At 38.4% G+C, this 22,615-nt stretch overlaps 2 protein-coding genes across 2 annotated transcripts in view; one reads left to right on the top strand and one right to left on the bottom strand.

The window, feature by feature from the left end:
- LOC308655784 (interferon-activable protein 203-like) overlaps positions 1-22,615 on the bottom strand; it is a 441,182-nt gene that overhangs the window by 288,073 nt on the left and 130,494 nt on the right. The gene's annotated exons all lie outside the window — the stretch shown is intronic.
- SPTA1 (spectrin alpha, erythrocytic 1) overlaps positions 1-22,615 on the top strand; it is a gene marked incomplete at its 5' end in the record, with an annotated part of 73,073 nt that overhangs the window by 37,843 nt on the left and 12,615 nt on the right. The window contains 18 exons of the mRNA XM_081306060.1: positions 775-866; positions 2,690-2,834; positions 3,642-3,823; positions 5,806-5,905; positions 6,016-6,213; positions 6,973-7,116; positions 7,660-7,763; positions 8,433-8,595; positions 8,811-8,942; positions 9,430-9,567; positions 9,752-9,856; positions 11,155-11,363; positions 12,440-12,560; positions 13,189-13,310; positions 14,005-14,137; positions 19,712-19,810; positions 20,473-20,635; positions 21,264-21,340. Of these exons, the coding sequence (XP_081162186.1) occupies positions 775-866; positions 2,690-2,834; positions 3,642-3,823; positions 5,806-5,905; positions 6,016-6,213; positions 6,973-7,116; positions 7,660-7,763; positions 8,433-8,595; positions 8,811-8,942; positions 9,430-9,567; positions 9,752-9,856; positions 11,155-11,363; positions 12,440-12,560; positions 13,189-13,310; positions 14,005-14,137; positions 19,712-19,810; positions 20,473-20,635; positions 21,264-21,340 (2,427 nt within the window). The remainder of the gene's footprint in view (positions 1-774; positions 867-2,689; positions 2,835-3,641; positions 3,824-5,805; positions 5,906-6,015; positions 6,214-6,972; positions 7,117-7,659; positions 7,764-8,432; positions 8,596-8,810; positions 8,943-9,429; positions 9,568-9,751; positions 9,857-11,154; positions 11,364-12,439; positions 12,561-13,188; positions 13,311-14,004; positions 14,138-19,711; positions 19,811-20,472; positions 20,636-21,263; positions 21,341-22,615) is intronic.

The raw sequence follows: 22,615 nt of genomic DNA, 5'->3' as shown, positions 1-22,615 counted from the left end.
TTATAACAATCACTTCCCTTTTATTACCACCCACATAAGAGATCCATTGCTCAAATACATGAATGCAAAGAAAGTGAAGATAAAGAAGCTGTGATATGGGGAAGAGAATAATCAAGAAAGTTTCCTGGAAGAGTTGGGTTCTCATAAACATAATGAAGAAGGAGAAGAGAAGGAATAGAGATGAGAGAGAGAAAATTCTTCATCTGGTCTGTGTCTTGACCTATGACTGCATAAAAGACTAATGAAATTTAATAGAAAGTCCAGTCTGTGAGTTGTTATAAACTAGTAAAGAAGAACTCCCTTCTTCATCCCATGGTGATTGTCATGGATAAGAGGGAAAAGTAATGTGCATGAAAATAATATGTGTACCCTCTACAGAAAGTAAGGCTCTTAGACCACTAGGTCTATTCAATTCAGAATGCAGAAAGGTATTATGCTTGCCCCAGAGAATTGTAGCAGATTCTAAATACCAAGGCAACACATTTTACTCATTTTTCAGAGATTATATATAATATGGTCTAGTGATAGCAAGCATCAATTATGGCTCTAGGGTTGATGAGTCCAACTGGGAATCATCAGTTTGGAAGGAAAGAAATCCCTTTCTCTGCTGCACCAGCATAAGACCAAGATCAGCCTGTCTGACAAAAAAGTAAAGCAAGGCGATTTCTGAAGGAGATAACATGAAAGCAATGATTTAAATCCAGCTAGTCATAGACGCCATTGAGCTATCCGAACCAACTCCTTGTCCAAAGTCTGATGTGGCTCTTCTTTTAGGAATTGAACACACGCTGGGATTCCTTGCAGAGGCTTGCAGATGAACAGCAGCAGCTGCTAGGCAGTGCACATGCTGTGGAGATGTTTCACAGGTAAGAATTAATTCTAAAATGCTGTGCTACTCTAGAAAACACATAACTCACAAGTCCAGTAACGATGTGTGCTAGTCAGCTTTTCATTGCTGTGGCAAAAATACCTGCCAACAACAACTAGAGGAGGAGAAGTTTGTTTGACTTCACAGAGGATTCTGCTTATGGTTGGCCATCTCCATTTCTCTGGGTCTGAGGGGAGGCAGAACATCACCGGGCTTGGAGGAGGAAAGTACTTAGCTCACAGCAAAGGAAGCAGGAAAAAACAGAGGAAGGGACCAGTCTAGTCGCCCAGCCCATGCCCCTAGTGGCCCTTTCCTGTAAGCCATGCCCTACCTGCTTACAGTTACCAACCAGTAGTCCATTCAGATGATTAGTCCATCACGTGGATTAATGCACAGATGAAGTCAAAACTATCGTAATCTATCTTTTCCCTTCTGAACACTGATGCATTGCCTAATATATGAGTTTTTTTGGGGGGGGACATTTCAGATCTAAACCATAACACTATGGTAATGATACCTATTCGTGTAACCCTTTTTTTCTGAGCTAGAGACAGTTTGCAAATAGGAATCTGGATTTTTTAGAAATAGATTCCTCACTTGGCACATTAAATACTCCAAGACAAACCTACTTCATTTTATTTTTTTGTGTATTGAATGTATTATTATTTTATTTTTTGTGATACTAAATATTGAATCCAGGGGTGTTTTTACATTAAGCTACTCCCCTAGACCCTTAAAAAGATTTTTTTCCACTTTTTAAAAAATATTTATTTTTTAGGTGTAGATTTACACAAACAATGCCTTTATTCTCATGTGTTGCTGAGGATCAAACCCGGGTCCTGCCCATACTAGGCGAGTGCTGTACTGCTGAGCCACAATCCCAGCCTTTTTTTTTTTTTTTAAACTTTTGAGACAGGATCTTCCTAAATTCTCAGACTGGCCTTAGACTTGCAAACCTCCTGCCTCAGTCTACAGAGTAACTGTGATTATAGGCATGTACCACCATGCCTAGCTCCAACTTTAGTTTTCTAATGTCTGGCTTGGGCCCTGGCACATAATTAATATTTTATGAATGCTTTCATGATAGTGAATTGATTTGAAGTATAAACAAATGGTATAAATAATTATAGTCCTAGACTAGAAGCAGACAGTAATGGAAAACAGACCATCACATTGACTTTGTTCGTTGAATACATTTTTGCCTTTGGTTACCAAATTCATACTTGTACTAAGAAATATAACCACACATACAAGAATTAAACAAATGAACAAAACATAAACCAAATACCTTCCTATGTGTCTTAAAGATGCAAGGAAGGGGAAAGCAGAGATTCAGGTTGGTAGGGCTGTTTAGAATAGCTAAAAAGAGAAAGCATGAATATAACTGTTAAACACTTGGCTCTGAAGTTAGACCTCTTGGTTCAAATGTAGGCTTCACCATCTGGCATTGATATTATTCTGGTAAACAGAGGTGGTGGTGGTGATGGTAATGGCAGTGGGAGAGGTGATGTGATGTTGGTAGTAAAGGTGGTGGAAGTAGTAGTCATGGTGTGTTAGTGGAAGAGGTAGAGGTGGTGTTGGTGGTGGTGGTATTGATAGTGATAGTGATTGTGACGGTGGTAAAAGTAGCAGTTGCGATGATAGTGGAAATGGTGGAGGTGGTGATGGAGGTGTTGGTGTTGGTGGTGCTGGTGGTATTGGTGATGGAGGTGGAGGTGTTAGATTTGGTAACATGGCAGTAGTGACTTCCTTCTGAGCCTGGTCAGTTTCTCTTTGGTACACATCATTATTCCTAAAGTCTTTTATTCTCTTGTGGACCAGAGATATAGATGACACAAAGGAACAGATTGAGAAGAAGTGCCAGGCCCTCAGGGCTGCTGACCCTGGCTCCGACCTGATCAGTGTACAGGCGCTTCAGCGACAACATGAGAGCTTTGAGAGAGACCTCATCCCTTTGGGGGAAAAGGTGAGCTGTGTGCTTCTGAGCTTTTTCAGCACCTTCCTCTTTGTTTTTATAACCATATCAATACCCCCTATTTGGCTTTCTTTTCCAGTCTTAGGCTTTTGTTTCTTTATCTTGCTCGATACTTGTTCTTGCACTCTGTCCCCAAAGCAAAAACCAATAAAAAGACATACCCCCAAGACCATTAACATCAAGAAAAATGCATTGAACTGCCACCATCTGAGTATTTAATGTCCTCTTGCCTGTTTAGTGGGTATCAAGTGATCAGAAGTTGAGGCAATTAGTTACAGGACAGTGGCCTAAGAGAAATAGCAACTATACATACCCAGGATGGATAGGGCTATGCCTGAGCTTTGTGCAATGTTTTCTCAGTCAGGAGTTGAATAAGGTTACTCCTACTTCAAAACACAAAAGAAGAGTAGAGTTTTACAGATACACTGGAGGTAACACGAAGCTTGGCCTTATTATACAGAGCAAAAAGAAGAACAGAAAATATCAATATTGGAAATATCCTCATTTAAAGAATAAGGACCTTTTGGTACCCTGGTTTTGCTACTAGACAGAAGAGTCATTTAACCATCTTTCTCTAAAACTTGTTACTTTTAAAAGAAAAATGGTAAGGTCAATTTTGAGCACTTCAAAAAGTTATCATGTAAACTGAGAGGTTGATATTATTTTATGAAGTAGTAAGATGTGATGGTACATTGCTGGCATCTACTTGGGGAGATTAAGACCAGGACTCAGGACTCTTATTTGCTAAGAATCAGATTCTACAATAGTGTGATTGCCAGAGCTCTTGCACCTCCCCAGGTGACCATACTGGGAGAGACGGCAGAGCGACTCAGTGAATCCCACCCAGATGCCATTGAGGACCTGCAGAGACGGCGAACAGAGCTGAACGAGGCCTGGAATGACCTACAGGTGCTTACAGAAGATCGTAAAGAGAACCTGAATGAGGCCCAGAAATTCTACCTGTTCCTCAGCAAGGCCAGGTAAAGTTCAGACGGTGGATTTTCACCCTGTGGGTGAGCAATTTTCATATCTGGCCCTAAGTAGAGCGTGGAGGAACACTGTGGGTAGAGGTGCCATCAACCCATGGGTTTGGAAGGTACCACGCTGTCCAAATATTGCCTCTGGTGAGGCACAAAAATGTTAAATTCAGTACTTCAGGCCATAAAAGATTGATGTTTGAAGAAATGTGAGGTCATATAGGCCAACTAATGACCTTCTGCAAAGTATATGGCACAAACGAGGAGCTATATATCATGAGATGAACATCAAGGGGGGGGCTTTCTTACACTGGAGAGACAGAGAAGAATGTGGAAGAATTTGTAATGGTGAAACACTACAAACCACACATCCTAGCAAATAAAGCTGTGAAAGTTCAGAGATAGAGGAAACAGATTAGATTCCCTGCACTCTGGAGGAGGTAGCATTTGATTACATATCAGTCAGGATTTTGGTAAAAGAGAATGCTATCCCATACAGATGGGAATGGGAAAAACTATAAGGATAAGAAAGGCTGGGGAAACTGGAGAACAGGTTTTTTTATATTGGGGGTGTTAAGCACAAGTAGCAAAAGAAAAATTTAGAAACATTGGAATCAAATCCTAGAGAATTTTCATTGTTGTGCTACAGTCAGAATATTTTCACAGTATGAAATTTACCTTGCAAATATACACTATGTGGGATGACTCTGCCCCATTGTTTCAACCTGCTTGGAGGAGTCTTTGGAATTGAAGGTCCAGGCAGTAGCTACTCACAAGGAAGTCCTTTTGAAGAAGAAAAGGAAGCAAATGAGCAAGATGATTATAGTTGCTTTTGGTAACTCCTCCCCCACTTTAGCTCCTCTGGAAAGCTGCACTTTTTCACACAGTGTAATTAAATAACATCTATACCCATTCTTCAAAATCATTTATTTCCATATATATTACTAAGATTCCAGAATAAATGATGGCCCCTTCTTACAAATTTTTATTCCTTGATATTGCACAATCACAGTCATGTTCTCACCTTCTGAGAAACACTAACACCTCATTTTACCCTACCCCAAATATAAATAAAGTATGATCTCCTAGAAGGTAAAGATATATCTTTTTCAAAATATTTGGTACCCAGTGAGCAATAAATAAAACTTAGATGTTTGGATAAATGAAAACAATTATTGTATAAAGAAACAAAAGACCTCTCTTTCCTAGATTTAAGGATTAATATTTAGCAAACAAGACTAAATATATTCTTTATGGGATTATTATTTTAATATCATGATAACTTTTAAATCAATGCATGGTTGACATTTTCTCTCTGGAAGAATAAATCTTAGCTTGCCTTGTCTAAATTCTTGACTACTAAAACAATAAGAAATAAATCTTGATTTAATCAGTAATGTAGGAAATGTATGACATGTATATATGTTTATGTGTGTATATATATGTGTGTGCTGAGCAGAAGCATGTATTAGATTTTTTGGGGAAAAAAGAAAAGATGCGCCTTCCCCAAGACTCCATAAGCTGTATCTTTAAAGCCCAGAAAACTGTTGAAGGAACAGGAATCAACAGCAGTCATGGAATACGTTCTGTTCATAACTCCAGAGGTCTGGGCTCTAGTCCAGATGATAGGTAGAAAATGTTCTAAGAACATAGTCCATATGTCTGGTTTTAATTGCACCACATTAGCAAATTGCTTACCTTCTCCAAGCTGACTTCCTTATCTCCAATATGGAAATAAAAGAGTTCTCATAATTCTCTACAGGATTATTTCAGGAACTAAAAGAAATACTATGTAAGACAAGATTTTCAAATGCAAGGCGATGCTATCATTAACACAATGAGAACACCAAACATGATACGACATGGAAGCATAGGAAGACACAGAAAATGTTATTCTGGAAATATTTTCTAAAACGTTATTGGACAGATAACCCTGTAGAATATGGCAAGGTCTTTTGTCCATCCCAATATACCTGTTTCTCTAGGGACCTTGAAAATTGGATGAGTGCCATTGGTGGCATGGTATCATCACCAGAGCTAGCTGAGGACTTAACGGGCACAGAGATCTTGATAGAGCGACACCAGGTATGGCTAAAAACCCACAACCGCTCATCACTTGACCTGATGACCTCGCTTCATTTAAAACAATTTCAAAAGGATTAGCTTCACCAGTCTACTTCCCCATTTTCCAACAGGAGCATCATGGCGAGATGGAGGCTGAGGCCCCCACTTTCCAGGACTTAGAAAATTTTGGCACAGAACTTATAGACAGTGTGCACCGTAATAGAGCTGAGATTGAAAATAAACTTCAAGACATTCAACTAAAGAGAGAAGATTTGGAGAAGTCTTGGGAAAAACGCAAGAAGATGCTAGACCAATGCCTGAAATTGCAGGTACAGCAGGTTTCCAGTAGTGAAGCCCTACTCTGTTCCTTGTAAGCAGTTCTATTTGGATATCACAGTCACTCAGTACCCAGACTTCCCATGTTGTAGACACAAGGGCATCTCTTGATTAGGTAACATTATGTTCCATAGTCTGATTATTGTTTTATTCTCTGCTCTTATCCCTGTTAGAAGAGATAAGGAAGAAAGTGATCAGTCCTGGACATGACAGAGAATGATTGTAATTTATTGATTAATGAAGGGGTTGATGGATTTTCATTGAGAATCTACTGTGTGCAGGCCCCGGTGTCACAAAGATTAGTAAATTAATGTTTCTGTTTTTAAGTAGTAAAATTAGACATGCAGTACAGATTATTCTAATATAGGACATCATTTCATAAAACAAAATTCTTGAAGGCTTTGAGGGTAGGGAGGAAGGAATGATTACAGCTTTGGAGGGAAGAGTATGAGAATGTCACAGTCCAACTCTATGGGTAATGTTTAGCAGAGTCCTAAAGAAAATAACCAGTCAGTATCTTCCAGTTGTAAGATATGGGTGTTATAGCTTAAACACATAAAGGAAAGAGTAGAAAATTCAGGAAAGAGTAGAAAATTCAATATAGCTAAGATTCATTGTATGAATGTTTCTTAAAAGAACATACATACTCCGTGCAGGATCCTTGCTGTTCATGTCATAGGAGAGGGGTAAGACCATTTCCTCTGTCCACCCAGAATAAACATTTAACATACCTCTAATTTCATCCTCCGTAGTTGTTCCGAGGTAAATGTGAGCAGGTTGAGAGCTGGATGACAGCACGTGAGAATTCCCTGAGGTCGGATGACAGAGATTCCTTACATAGCCTAGAGGCCTTGATGAAGAAACGTGATGATTTGGAGAAAGCAATCACTGCTCAGGTAAAAACAGGGAATGTAAATATTCCAATGATAATGGTTGTAGGCATAACAGAAATCTTATACATTTGTCTGGGATCATGACTCAGGAGTGTTTTGACTCACATTTACTTCTTACAGACAAGTTGGAGGCAGGCAAGGTGGATCGACACGAGGCACTGTCTTATCCTAGTCCTATGTGTAATTGAACTTTAAGTCTGCCATCCTGAAACCCAAATTTGAGGATTCAAATTGACTTTGTGTTCTTAGAACCTATTTCAACATCCTGCCCCATGAAGGACTCACTCTAGACAACAGTCATGAAGAATGACTGTTCTTTAGGGAGATACTTACCACACAGCTAGCTCACCTCAGTAAGATTGTTAGATATTTTTCCTCCTGTTGAGTTAAAATACACCTTCCTATAGACCTTCCTATAAGGCATTTAGCTTTGGAGCTGTCTCCTGAAGGCAAAAAGGTTATTACTGTTCTTCCTTAGGAGGGAGTCTGAGATTGTACCCAAAGTCTAATCTTCAGGCACCTGGTCTCTTATTTTCCTTTATTCAGGAAGAGAAAATTAATGACCTAAAAGATTTTGCTGATCAGCTCATAGATGATGACCACTATGCGAAGGAAGAGATTAACACTCGGCTCCAACAAGTGCTAAGCAGGTCAGTCCCGAGGCTACCGGAAGATGTAGCAAAGTGACCTCTTTGCTAGCATTGTGACGGGGAAGACACTCTGAGATTTTGTCCTTTCTAGATGCCTTAAACTATCTTTGTATTACCTTTTCATCACTGTGACCAAAATACCTGACAAGAACAACTTAGACAAAGAAAACGTTTATTTGGGGCTCATGGTTTCAGAGATTCTCAGTGCATGGTTGGCTGACTGTACTGCTCTAGAGGCAGAACATCATAGCAGAATGGTGTAGTGAAGGAAAGCTGCTTAGAGAACTATAAAGCAAAGAGAGGGAGAGGAGCTAGAGACAAGCTATAGTCCCAGGTCACATCCTCAGGCACCTATTTCCTTCAGCCACACCCCACCTGTCTACATTTACCACCCAGGATTCCATTCAGATTATAAATCCATTAAATGGAAACTAATCATTTCACTTCTGAACATTGCTGCATTGTCTAACACATGGGCTTTTCAGAGGGCATTAAAGATGCAAGTGATAACACTGTCGGATCTAGACTCATGGGATGAAAGACATGGAAATTACACTAGAAATTACCTGATTTAACCACTGCATTTTGTATCTGAAAACAGTCAAACAGTAGGAAAGGAAAAAGAGCAGGTTGCAAAATGGAAAAAAATCATCTGGCCCCCTCCCACAGATGGGATGCTCTCAAAGCCCTAATGATGGCTGAACAGACAAAACTTGGAGACCATGCTGATCTGAAAAAATTCTACCATGACCTTGAGGAGCTGGAGGAATGGATCAGTGAGATGATGCCCATAGCCTGTGATGAATCCTACAAAGACCCCACCAACATTCAGGCAAGTTCAAAATAGGAATCTTGGAAAATTTTACCCGTCTCACTCACATTGTTGGCTGAATGAGCACCCCCACATACTGAGTCTAACAGGAAGCAAGTCCTTTAAAATCACCAATATCTTGGATGTGATAGAAATATTAACTCTTCCTTTTATACCTGATTTTTTAAAAATCTCACTTACCTACATGAAAGGATAAGTTTTTGCTTTGCCTTCAGAGGAAATACCTGAAGCACCAGACCTTTGAAAATGAGGTCCGGGGTCGAACTGAGCAGGTGGAAGGAGTCATCAACCTGGGAAACTCCCTGATTGAGCGGAAGGCATGTGATGGCAATGAAGAGACCATGGAGGTAAAAGTTCTGCTTGGGATGAGCTTTAGGCTGCAAAGGCACATGCATAAAAATCTTTTACTCTTTATTGTTCTATGGGTAGGGATCCAGCATGTGCTCTGTGGTCACTACTCCTCCCTCTAGACAAGAAAGGAAGAAAGCAGTAATGCTCAGATCACCTCTCCCATCATACTTAGCTCCTGGAACTCCAAGAGAGCTTTCAACTGAATTCCCAAGTCTTCTCATGCTTGCTTTGCATTCTCTATCCCTCTGCCGAGAATTTTTTTTTTTTTTTGCATTTGGATGCCAGTCATTGCAATCAGTGCAGGATCTTTGTTTCAACTGTTTCCTGTCATCCAAAACGTCTTGTTTTTCCACATTGAGCATAACTACTTTGAAATGTATGACATTCAATTGTCAGCCAATTTTGGCTAATCCCAACATAAAGAAACTCCCTACATTATCCGAGTTGTCACAGTGCTCAGAATCCTCCCTTTCTTTGAGTTAGGAGCAACTGCAATTGCTAGAGGAACATTGGGACAGCCTCCTTGAGAGAACCATTGACAAAGGAGAGAAACTCGATGAGGCTAGTCGCCAGCAGAGGTTCAACACAGGTGTCCGGGATTTCGAATTCTGGCTCTCAGAGGTAATTGCACCTGGAGGTGGTGGGAGCATGGTAGTTTCAAGAACACTTGTTAAATAAAAGAATTTATATGTAAATGGTTTTCTTGAGCCTTCTTGGGAAAAGACTGTAGACTAGATGCTAAATTTTATTCTCCTGAAACACGGTTTTCATCTATCAGCTTTATTACTTATTATTTTGTCTCCAGGCAGAGACACTTCTGGCCATGAAAGATCAGGCCAAGGACTTGGCTTCTGCAGAAAACCTGCTCAAGAAGCATCAGCTGTTGGAAAAAGAGATGTCGGCTCGAGAGGTGAGGAGTACTGAAACCCTTTGGATAGGATGAAACATTTTTTATTTTCCTCTCTTATTTTCTAGGAGACCATTTGAGAACATAGCCTTGCAAAACTGAGCAGGACAGCTCAGCCATCATTTATTTTAACCAGGTCAGATCTATGGGGTATAGAGCCACTGTGACAGTCACTGTCAATTATCACTGAACTGCAGACTCTAAAACTCCAGCCAGTGGATCTTAAAAGCTGCCTTGTTTATCTTTTCACTAGTTTATATACATGCATCAGTAAAAAGACAAACAAGACAGCTTTTAAGATCCACTTCCTGGAGTTTTTCCATAGCTATACATTTGATCTGGCCTTTGAAAGAAAATGCAACTTTATTTTACAGAATTAGAGAGAGAGAGAAAAACAAAAATCAGTTGGAACATGTACAATGAATTTGAAATACATATACACTCTAGAAAACCTATGAAGAATTCCATTTGCAACCTAATATCAACCAAAAATTTGCCCTGTGAACAGTGACCAGGTGTTCATTTCAGACAGACATTTATGGTGTCATTTTTATTTAGTAGTAAAGGATATGAAGAAAGGACAAGAAGTCAAAGGCTTTCTAGATTAAAGTCTTCAGTCCTTGGTAGTATCTCCTGTTGTATAACTAGGAGGCTGTGTTAGGATGGGAAGGGTCTGGGTGTGTTCTGTGGACAAACTAAGCTTTCTACCAATACAGTTGTTCTCGCTTAGTATTTTGAACAATGAATCAGTGCTCTAAAGGAAGATAGTCCTGCATGGTGAGATTGTTCCCCAAGATCTCATTTTCTAGCTATGGATACAGGTGAAAACCAGAAGGAAGAACCAGGAGACACAGAATAAATGTACAGTTTGAGTAATAATAGAGTCATGCTATCTGTATCGCTCTGTGATCTAACTCTTATTCAATCTGAACATAGACAAATATGTGTAAAACAGAAAATAGTATAGAACATCAATTTTACTACCTTTTTTTATGTGTGTATGGCATTGGGGATTGAACCCAGGGGGTGCTCTATCTACGACTGAGCTCTATCCCAAGTCCCTTTTGATTTTTATTATAAGTCAGGGTCTCACTAAGTTGCTGAGCCTGGCCTCAAACTTGCAGTCCTTCTGCTTTAGCCCCCTGAATTGCTGGGATTACAGGCATAAGTTACCTGCCCAGCTTAATTCAAACTACTTTTTAAAAGCAATCTATTTGACCTGGTCTTTGAACCAGGACCAGGGATGGTTAAAGTCTGGGGTCTATACAATTCCACTCACTGAGCATGCTGGGGTTTTCTAGGAGGCACTCAAGGACCTGAACAACTTGGCTGAGGATCTGCTCTCCAGTGGAACTTTCAACATCGAGCAGATTGTGGAGAAAAGGGACAGTATCAACTCACGCTTTGAAAATGTCCAGAACTTGGCAAGTGCCCATCATGAGAAACTGAAAGAGGCCTATGCCTTGTTCCAGTTCTTCCAAGAACTAGATGATGAGGAATCCTGGATCGAGTACGTATCCCCAGTCCAACTCACAATGTGTGGATGATCCTAGAGATGAGACTAGAAAACCACCCAATGAAATTTCAGTGTAAAATTTGTATGGTATTTTAATCATGTTTGTCTCTGCTTAAAGTTAATATTGGTCTTATTTTTTCCCCAAATTCCCTTACTGGATTTAGACAGGAGAAGTGTGGAGGAAGTGGTGAGCAATTCACATACATGTAGGGAACCAAATTTTGAAGCCATTTTGTTTGCTCTGTATAGTTCATAGAACGTGTAATACTCACTGAGCTGAGTATTTATAGATTACCCAGCTAAGATTGTTGGCTCTATTCAGTCTATATCCAGTGTTACCTAGTAACACTGAACTGGACATAAAACAGAGAATGCGATACACTATCTACCATGGTTTCATTACTAATTCTACTTTTCTTGTAAAAAATATGACTGGGGAACTCTTAGAAAATTAAAAGATTCTGCCCATATCACTGTTGCATCTTGCTTCTATTCTGCAGATCTGCTTATTCTTATGAGTAATGAATTAATTAGATGTAAACAGTACATAGGGCAGCAAAGAGGATACCTTAAAATAGCATCATCTTATTTATTAATATCTTGTATTTCATGATGATGTTCTAATATTTTATACTTGGAGCCATTTAAATTTCATGACCCCTGTAATACCAACTCTTCAAAAACTATTCTAACTAAGTTTTTATTGAAATTGATAGATGAAAATAATAAAAGCCATAGAGGTCATACACATTTTCATTCCCCGCCCCCCACAAGAGTAGCATTAGTATATGTTCTTAAGCAAAGAAAATATACAAAGGTAGACAGGCAAAATGATTCATGGGAAGGCTTTTTACAGGTGTGTCCACGGTGGACATCAGTATTTTAGTTTGTACTAGAACCATCAATTGTTTATGCTGAAAACATCAGCCACTACTTACCTTTTGGCTATTAGCGTTAGAATATTCCAGAATTTACCACCTCCCTGCCCACATACACTTAGAAAACTATTGCTCTTGAGTGACCTTGGACGTCTAAACTTTAATTTTTTTTTCTTTCTTCCTTGGTTTCAGGGAGAAACTGGCACGAGTCAGCTCCCAGGACTATGGGAGGGATCTGCAGGGTGTTCAGAACTTACTGAAGAAGCACAAACGCCTGGAGGGGGAGCTGGTGGCACATGAACCTGCCATCCAGGTGGGCATAGAATGATCAGACCTGAAGAGAGAAAATAATCTAATAGCTAGCTGTCTCTCATGGTGTAGTCAAATATGTTGGTGATGCAAAATGTGAATGCAGAATTTATTCCAAGGTCACAGAAAGTTGGTAATACAGTTCACAGGTGTTCTTTTTTTGACCACATTTTATCTTCTCTGAATAGAAGGATTCTAGACAGGAGGTTGTGCTGTTCCCTGGAAGGAGCATTTTTAGCAGTGTTGGGAAGTCAGTGACAATTGGGATGCAGGTTGGGACATCTGGTAAAGCTGTATGATAGCCTTATGGGAAGAAGGATACTCTGGGTCTGACCTGGCAGCAGAGTCCACGTGTGACTATAAAGCTCATGTGCTTTATAAGCATAATGCAAACACCAAGGTATTTGCCAAAATACTTGGAAACGTTTAGCAGGGCAGACCTTGCTGCAGTTCCCTTCATGCTCCCAGGTTTTCTCAATTGTCCAAAGTAATGGAGCCAGTCAGGCATGAAGACAGTTCTAGGAAGTTATAAATGATCCAAAGGGTAGGAAGGCCTGGGTACTTTTCCAAGGACTGTGGATGAATGGGGAGAGATTGTGGAGTGATGTGAAATGGATGGGTGTGTCCTTCAGAATGTGCTGGATATGGCCGAGAAGCTGGGAGACAAGGATGCTGTGGGGCAAGAGGAAATCCAGGAGCGGCTGGCTCAGTTTGTGCAACACTGGGAGAAACTCAAAGAGTTGGCCAAGGACCGGTGAGTGGGAGGCCCAGTTATCTTCCTATGGGCTTCATTTGTTAGGCAGCTGTTGGGAGGATGCTTTGACCACCCTCCCTGACTGCCTAGCTTACAAGTCCCTGCTCAAAACCCAACTCTTCCATGAAGCTGTCCACCATTTACCCTAGACAGAAATGATCACTACCTCTGTTCTGAAAATACCTTTCTTCCTGCCCTGACATGCAGCTGTCTTTTATCACTAATTTCTTACAAGTGTCGTCCTTCACAGAAGGTTATCAGCACAACTTCCAACTATAATCCCATCCTGTTGGTGAGAGGCAAACATTTCTTCCTGTGGAAAAAGGGAGCTTCTAGCTTTGTAGTTCCTGAATCATAGACTGTAGAAAGAGACACTTTCCTCATGTGGATAGTCTTTGACGGTGAAGTCTTAGCATTTTAGTTCTGGGGGCCATAAGGTTTCCTTTCTTTAGCAGATTTCCTAGAAAGTAGGTGATGACTCAAAATGGACATCTAGGGCAAGAGTCTCCTCTGTTTCACAGGAGATCTGCCCCACTGACCAGCAGGCCCTAGCAGACTGTGACCTGGTCCAGGTTGACCGTGGCTAACTTGTAGAGTGGGAGCAGGTCTGCTTGGATGAGACTGGGCCCCCAGGCTGTCATCCTACTGCTAACCATTCCTTCTTCTCCTTGTCTGGCTAACTACCCCGTCACAGAGGGCTTCGGTTGGAAGAGTCCCTACAATTCCTGCAGTTCATGGAGAATGCGGAGGAAGAGGAAACCTGGATGAGTGAGAAGGCGGCCATGGTGGCCCAAGGGGATTCTGGAGACACACTGGCTGCTACTCAGGTTGGGAACAAGCAGGATGGATCTGTTTTCTCTCTCTAAATGGGATCATTAAATAGCCAATGTTTTCACCTATGACATTAGAAACTTTTCCTGGTGAGAGAAGGAGAAGAAGGGATTATGGATAATTCTACCAATTTTAAAGTATAAAGATGTAAATATCTAAAGGTATCAGTGAATTGTTCAAAGTAATGGAACCAATCAGGCATGAAAACAGTACTCAAATCTTAATCTGTAATCTCTGGTCTAGAAATCAAAAGGACTTTATGGCTAAATTTAGGCTGCTTCTGATAGTTTAGATTCTTTACAGGGCATAAATTTTCTAAAGATTTCCTAAAACCATAATGTCACACTAATTTGAAAAAAAAGTTTTCTCTTATGCCTGGATATTGGTCATAAATTTCAGAATATATCATTTTTAGGAGACAAAGAATTTTAACGTATCTACTAGAAATAAACAGTTCTAGTTAAGAGATGCCATTTTATTTTATTTATTTTTATTATTATTTTTATTTGTTCTAATTAGTTATACATGATAGCAGAATGCATTTTGATGCATTGTACACAAATGGAGCACAACTTTTCATTTCTCTGGTTGTATACAATACAAAGTTGCACCAAATGTTCAGTCACACAGGTACCTAGGATTATGATGTTAATCTCATTCCACCATCTTCCCTACCCCCCATGCCTCCTCCTCTCCCTCCCTCTCCTTTGCCAATCAAAGTTCCTCCATTCTCTCCATGCTCCACCTGATGAGATGCCATTTTAAATACAGGGCTGGGTTTCCCAATTAAGAAATAAAGTTTACAGTGTGATCTTGAGTTAATGTAGATTTGACAGCTTTTGAGAGAGTGATTATAAAACAATAATGTTCTAGGAACCTTGAGAACTGTACTTTCTAAAAATTGGGAATTTACCCAAAACTCTATGTGGAGATTAATTCATTACTATATGATGGCATAAGGAAAACTTAGGTTTGCCAAAGAAAGCTTAAAATCCAAACAGCATATAGTTCAAATGATCAATTCCTGTGGTTTGAAAATGTCTTAGAAAGTGTTCGTGCACATCCCTGGACTTGTTGAAGCACTTTAAGGTTTCACATCAAATACTCCAAAGTATTTTCTTTTCAAAAAATTAAGCCCTTTGATTTTGAGAATTATAGATTCACATGCATTTTAAAAAAATAATGCAGAGCTGGGGGCAGTAGTACAACGCTTGTTATCCCAGCAGCTCAGGAGGCTGAGACAGGAGGACCACAGGTTCAAAGCCAGCCTCAGCAACTGGCGAGGCACTAAGCAACTCAGTGAGACCCTGTCTCTAAATAAAATACAAAATAGGGCTGGGGATGTGGCTCAGTGGTTGAGTGCTCTTGAGTTCAATCCCTAGTACAAATAATAATAATAATGATGATGATGATGATCTAGAGAGATCCTATGTATCCTTTACCAAGTTTCCTCCAATGATAATGTCAAGAAAAACTATAACCAGAATATTGCCACTGCCAAGATTCAGAACATTACTATCACCACAAATATCTCTAGGGTTGCTCTTCTATGGCCACACCCACTTCCTTCCTAACCCTGTCCCATTCCTACCAACTGGAAACCATTAATCTGTTCTATATTTCTAAAATTTTTTTGTCATTTCAAGGCTGTTATGTGAATGAAATAAGACTATATGTCACTTTTGAAGATTGGCTTTTTCACTCTGCATAGAATGCAGGTGATTAATTCAGCTTTTTATATTACAACAATAGCTCATTCCTTTTTAGTGTTGTATAGTGTCATGGTATGAGCATACACAGTTCAATAACTCACCTGTTGAAGGACATTTGGGTCATTTCTACTTTCTAGCTACTTTGGGAAAAAACTATTATAAATATTCATATACAGATTTCCAAGCAAATGTGATGCTGCATTTCTTGGGGACAAATGTTTAGGAGTCTAATTGCTGTACTATAATCATCTATTAATTTATTTTTTAAAGCCAAACTGTTTTCCAAAGCAGCTGTACTGTTTTACAGCCTCATCACCAATTGCACTAGTGACAAAGTTTCTTCATATCTTTGCTAACATTTTATGTTTTTGCTATTTTATTTTATTTTCACCTATCGGAGAAAACATTCAACCTTTGACTTTCTGAGTCTGCCTTGTTTCACTCTTTTTATTCTATTTGTTTACCTCACATAAATACAATCAAGCTATATTTCTGTTTGAAACTGACTTATTTTACTCGGCATAATTTCACGTTTTATTTCTGTTGTCACACATTGCATAACGTCCTTCTTTTATAAAGCTGAGCAGTAATCCCATTGTATGTATAGACCACACTTGATTTATCCATTCATCTGTGAATGGACTCTGGCTGTTTTGACATCTCAGCCATTTTGAATAGTGCTGCACTGAACATAGGAATGCTCATATTTTGTCAAGCTCCTGATTTCAATTCCTTTAGATAAATGCCCAGAATCAGGATTTCCAGATCATGTGGTAGTTCTGTTTTCAATTTATTGAGGACCGTTCACACTGTGTTTTTCATAGCAACTGCACCATTATAAATGGGGATTATAATGGGTACCAGGGGCCCAATTTCTCCAATCCATCACTAACACTTGCCATCTTTTGATTTTGTTTTTGCTAATAAACAGCCTGACAGGTATGAGATGATTTCACATTGGGATTTAACTTATATTTTTTTTAGTGATTAGTAACAGTGACTAGTTTTTCATGTACCAGTGGGCCATTTATGTTTTCTTTAGCAAAAATTTTACTCAAGTTCTTAGCTCATTTTTGATCAAGTTATTATTTGTTCATTTATTTATTTACTTTGTATTTATTTACTTATTTATAGTAATGAATTTGAACAGCTCTTTTTTATTTTAATTGGGTGAGCAGTTCTTTATACATTCTGAATGTATACAAAGGGTTTGCATGAATTAGCTCTTATTCTGTAGGTTACCATTTTACCCTGTTGATTGTTTGCTCTGCTGTGCACAGAATTTTAGTTTGATGAAGCTCCACTTATTTATTTTGGTTTTTGTTGCCTGTGAGTTTAGTGTCATATCTAGGCAATCATTGCCAAAACCAATGCTCTGAAACTTTCTGCTTTTTTTCTTCCAGGATTTTTATAGTTTCAGGTCTTAGCTGAAGTCTTTAGTCCACTTTGAGTTGATTTTGAGGTATTATGTAAGATAAGGGCCTACAAGCCCTTTAATAAATTTTAATAAATGTTTTTTCTAGAACCATTTGTTAAAGAGAAAGTCTTTTCTCCATTGTGCATTTTTGACACTTTTCAGTTGATGGTATGTGCATGGATTCATTTAGGTGATATCTCTTCTGTTCTGTTCTGGTCTGTGTCTTTCTTTATGCCATGCCATACTGTTATTTATAGCTTCATAATATGTTTTGAAATCATAAAGAGTATTCCCTCCAGCTTTTTATTCTTTGTTATCACTGGTTTGGGTATCTGTGATTTTTTCTGGTTCCATTATGAGTTTTTAGAATTGATTTGTTCTATTTCTATATAAAAGTGCCATTAGAATTGTGGTAAGAATGATATTGAATCGGTGGATTGTTTTGGGTAGTATGGACATTTTAACAACATTAAGTCCTTCTAATCTACGAACATGAGATACATCTCCATTTGTTCATATTTTTCTTAATTTCTTACATCAATCTTATGTAATTTTTAGCATTTAAGTTTTTCACCTCCTTGGTTAAACTTATTTTCAAGTAAGACTGTCACCTTTTTTTTTTTTGTTTTCAGATAATTCATTGTTAGTATTTAGAAATATAACTGAATTTTGTATATTGATTATTATCCTGTAACTTTCCTGGTTGGTTTATTAATTCTAACAGTTTTATATGGAATTTTCTCTCTCTCTCTCTCTCTCTCTCTCTCTCTCTCTATATATATATATATATATATATATATATATATATATAATCACATTATTTGCAAATAGAGACAATGTACACCTTCTTTTCTGATTTAGATGCCTTTTCTTTTCTTTTCTTTTCTTTTCTTTTCTTTTCTTTTCTTTTCTTCTTTTATTTCCTAATTGCTCTGGCTAGAACTCCCAATACTGGGTTGAATGGACTTAGGAAAATTGCATCTCTACCTCGTTCTTGATCTTAGAGAAAAAGCTTTCAGTTTTTCACCATTGAGTATGATATTAGCTGTGGGATTTTTGTATGTGAAATTTATCATTTTGAGGTACTCTTTCTGTTTCTAGTTTGTTGAGAACTTTTATTGTAAAAGGGTACTGTTGTTCTGTCAATGAGTGTATCACAGATATTTATTTGTATGTTGAACCATCCTTGCCTGCTAGGAATAAATCCCACTTACTTATGGTATATAATCCTTTTAATGTATTGTTGGATTTAGTTTCCTATTGTTTTTTTGAGGATTTTTGTATTTATATTCATCAAGAACATTAGCTTATATTTTTCATCTCCTGTGAGTTCTCTGACTATGATATCAAGGTAATGCTAGTTTCATAAAGACATTTGGAAATGTTCCCAGTCTTCAATTTTCTTAAGTTTGATAAGGATTAGCATTAGTTCTTTAAGTGCTTGGCTGAATTCATCAGTGAAGCCATCTGGTCCAGGGATTTACTCTGAGGTTTCTGATTTCTGATTCAATCTCTGTACTATTTATCAGAGTTTTCTGACTTTCTGTTTCTTCATGACTTAGTCTTGGTAGGTTGTATGTTTCTAAGAATCCATCCATCCAGACTCCATTTACAGCTTCTGGGGGAAAAAAGGAACATAAAATATAATGCAGCCCATCTTGTTTTAAAAGGAGTGACCATCTGACAGCAATGCTTAAGATCATTGTGCATTGAAAAGGTTTTGTTTTCAAATGGTGATTTTGAAAAAGTATATCTGTCATAGAAATTCTGTTCTTCCTTTAGCCTGGGTTACTATGGTGTTTAAGATAAAATATGAACGAGATGCTGTATGACAAGAGGAATGCAAAAAGGCAGCAGTGGTGGTGGTAACAAGGACTGGTATAGATATTTCTTAGGAACATACAGCAAAAGATGGAAAAGCAGTGCTTTTCATGCCTCATTCTCTTCTCTTTCCACTCTGCCGGCTGAACAGATGCCATGTTTCCACTGGGCAGTTGGACACACAGAAGGTTTGCAGTGACATGGCAAAGACCGTTTCCTTAACCCTCTTTGCACCACTTTTGGATAAGTTCTTAGTTTAGGTATCCTAAACTTACTATTATTCTGATAGATGCAACATTTCATAGAATTGTATAAATCTCAGTACAGAGACAACTTTACATATTATCCTCATTTAAAAAATCAGAAAAAGGTAAAGGTCACATGATAAGTTAGAAATGGTGTCAGTTACATTCCAAGTTCTATTTTCCAAGAAGACTACCTTCAACAGAAGACTTTTGAGAGGAATTTTGTACAGTTTTTCCAGAGGGTGTAGACACTCATCCAGTCTGTCCATTAACCTGAATCAATCCTGGTGAATAATATTACAATGAGCCTGAATGTGGGTAGAGACAGGTTTTTCAGCCTGGATATTCTGATTTTCACTGATTTCATTTATGCAGAACATTCTAAAGAAGCATGAAGCTTTGACTAATGACTTTACTATACATGAGACCCGAGTACAAAATGTGTGTGCACAAGGAGAAGATATCCTGAGTAAGGTGAGCTCACCCAGGGACTCCATGTCTAATTTTTATTTTGAGAAAGAAAGTACCCCAAACATAGTCAGGAGTAATGCTGAAATCATACACAGAACTTTAGCAACCTCTTCTATGCTTTTGTTGTTTTTTTGTTCCCAAACAACTAATTAGCTATTCAGTGGCTGTTTTTTGGAATTTTGTTCTTCAAATTCTTATATGTATACCTTTGACCTTTCCTTAAATCCTTTGTTGACACTTTTGCTGTGCTACTAAGATCTTGTCACTGGCTTTGGCCCTAGAGTATTCTAAGAATACAAAGGAACAGAAACATGCATATACTTCTTTGTAAGTAGAGAATTATTCTTTTACTTACATATTATTTTTACAAAACCTCATTGATCTGAGTGCTATGTGACTCTATACCTTCTAGAAGCTCACATCAACTAAGAAAATGACACTTATGTATACAAACATAACAAGCTCCTCAAATACTAGAGTGGAAATAACTTTCTTGGGAATGGATGAATAATGGGTTGATTACACTAGACTTGGAAGACAGTAGTTATATACTTGGAATAAAAGGGATGAGAATTTTTAATAGTGCTCATGAATTCACATTTCTAGCCTGGGCACTCACTAGTATATGTGTCTGTTTTCCTCTCCCCTCCACCTTGGTGTTGCAGGAAGAAATTCAGAATAAGGAGAAAATTTCTGCCAAGATCCAGGTCCTGAGCGAAAAGGTCCCTTCTCTGGCGAACGCAATAGAAGCTTGGAAGTTGCAATTGGAAGATAATTATGTCTTCCAGCAATTTAACTGGAAGGCTGATGTGGTGGAGTCCTGGATAGGTATGTGTCAAGGCTGGGATCCCTTAGATTTAAGAAATCCTGATACATTTCATTTTAGTGTAGTCTCTGGGGATTTTTCTTTCACTATTAAAAAACAAAAGGTACTCCCTTTATTACCCACACTTATCCATTCTGGACACAGTTATACTCATGTGTATACACACATATACACACACACACACACACAAACACATACACACACAAACACACATACACAGCTAGAGGAACTGATAATTCCAGAGAACCCTGTTTTTTTTTTTTTTTTTTGAGGGGGATGTACGATTTCAAAAAGGTAGAATCATCACAAAATATTCTAGGAAATAAACTATAATGTATGATTGATACACTTATAATTTATATCCAGTTTTCAATTTTCCTTTTGTTCTATGAAACACTCAAAAGTTTTCTTAGCCCTAGATCTGCATGTCATTTTTATCCTTCATCAGTTTAGAAACACCAACCATTTTACCCCCCAACCCCCACCCATCCCATGAACCACACCTCCTTGGAGAATCAGGAGTTTTTCATGTTATCTGTGGGTAAAAAAAAAAAAAAATCATTCTGTCAAAAACGGGTTCATTGACGACCAACATATGTTCTCTTTTTATTCATTTTCTTTCCTTTTTAGCTGAGAAGGAAATGAGCCTGAAGACCAAGTTCAACGGTGAGGACCTTACTGCCTTCCTCACTCTCCTGGCAAAGCAGGTGAGACCAGGCTGCCATGTTGACAGGTGCCAGGGAGCCCTAAACCCACATCTCACAGAAACTCAGTCCTCTGCAGTGACTTCATTTCTAGGATCTGTGGCTTCATTGTCTGTAGCATCTGTAGTGTGTCCCCTTTTTCCTTCTCGGTATTGATAACTTGCCACCTCTCTCTGTTTCCCCCGACCTCTCTCACATACCAGCTTTGTGGCCTTGGTATTCATCATCTTGCAGAGAATCAACTTTTGGCTTTTTAATTTTTTTTTTCTCTGTTTATTTGTGCATTCTGTTGCACTAATGACTGTACTAGTCCATTTTTTGTTATAATGCAGGTTAATTTCATCAACAGGGGAAGTTTATTTAATTCAAAGTTTGAGGATGGAAGTCCAAACAGCATAATGAGGGCCCCAGAGGGGATCGTAGGAACGTGTGCAAAAAGAAGTCACATCTTCATACATGTATTTTGTATAATGATGAGGGTCTCCTTCCACCATCCTTGCTATTCCCCTTCTTCCTCCCTTTCTCTCCTACCCCTCTTCCCTATCTAGAGGTAATCTTCCTCTCCTGCTCTCCCTCCCTACCCCACTTTGAGTCACCTGCCCTTATATCAGAGAAAACATATGGCATTTGTTTTTTGCCGTGAACAGACTTTATATACACAGTTATGAAAAATAGTGCTGTGAATGGATAATTATGAATTAATACATTCCACTATTGTCATGTATGAAATAAAGAAAGAAAGAAAGAAGTCACAGCTAGAGACAAGAAACCAGAGAGAGTCAGGGGTTCCACAGTACCTGCTGAGGATGTACTTCCAATTGAGCTACATACCTGCGTAACTCATCCCACCCCCTAAAGGTCCTACACTCATCACATTGAGGACTAAGCTTCTAACCATAAGACTTCGGGGGACATGTTTAAGCCATATCCAATCTAGGGCAATATCTTTTTATCTCTTTTTCATTTTCTTGTAGATAAACTTGATGCTCTTGTTTTTTTCTTAAATTTCTTGAGATAGTAAACAAATTAACCATTCTTCTTTTCTCATGTAGGAACATGAATGTAAGTATACAAATTTTCCCTAAGCAAGGATTTAGCTATATTCCACAAATTTTGTCGTTTTCATTATCTTTCAGTTAAACTTTTCTGCTACATCTAGAGTTTCTTTTTTAACCTATATATTATTTCTTAGTATATTATTTAATTTGTAAACACTGGGGAATTTTCTCATCTTTTTTTTAAGATTTATATATAATTTAATTATATTGTGTTTTGAAA

This window comes from Spermophilus citellus (genome assembly GCF_964194105.1).
Source record: "Spermophilus citellus genome assembly, chromosome: 9".
Classification (NCBI taxonomy): domain Eukaryota; kingdom Metazoa; phylum Chordata; class Mammalia; order Rodentia; family Sciuridae; genus Spermophilus; species Spermophilus citellus.
Note: the sequence above shows the minus strand (reverse complement) of the source record. Positions and strands in the feature narration are given on the sequence as shown.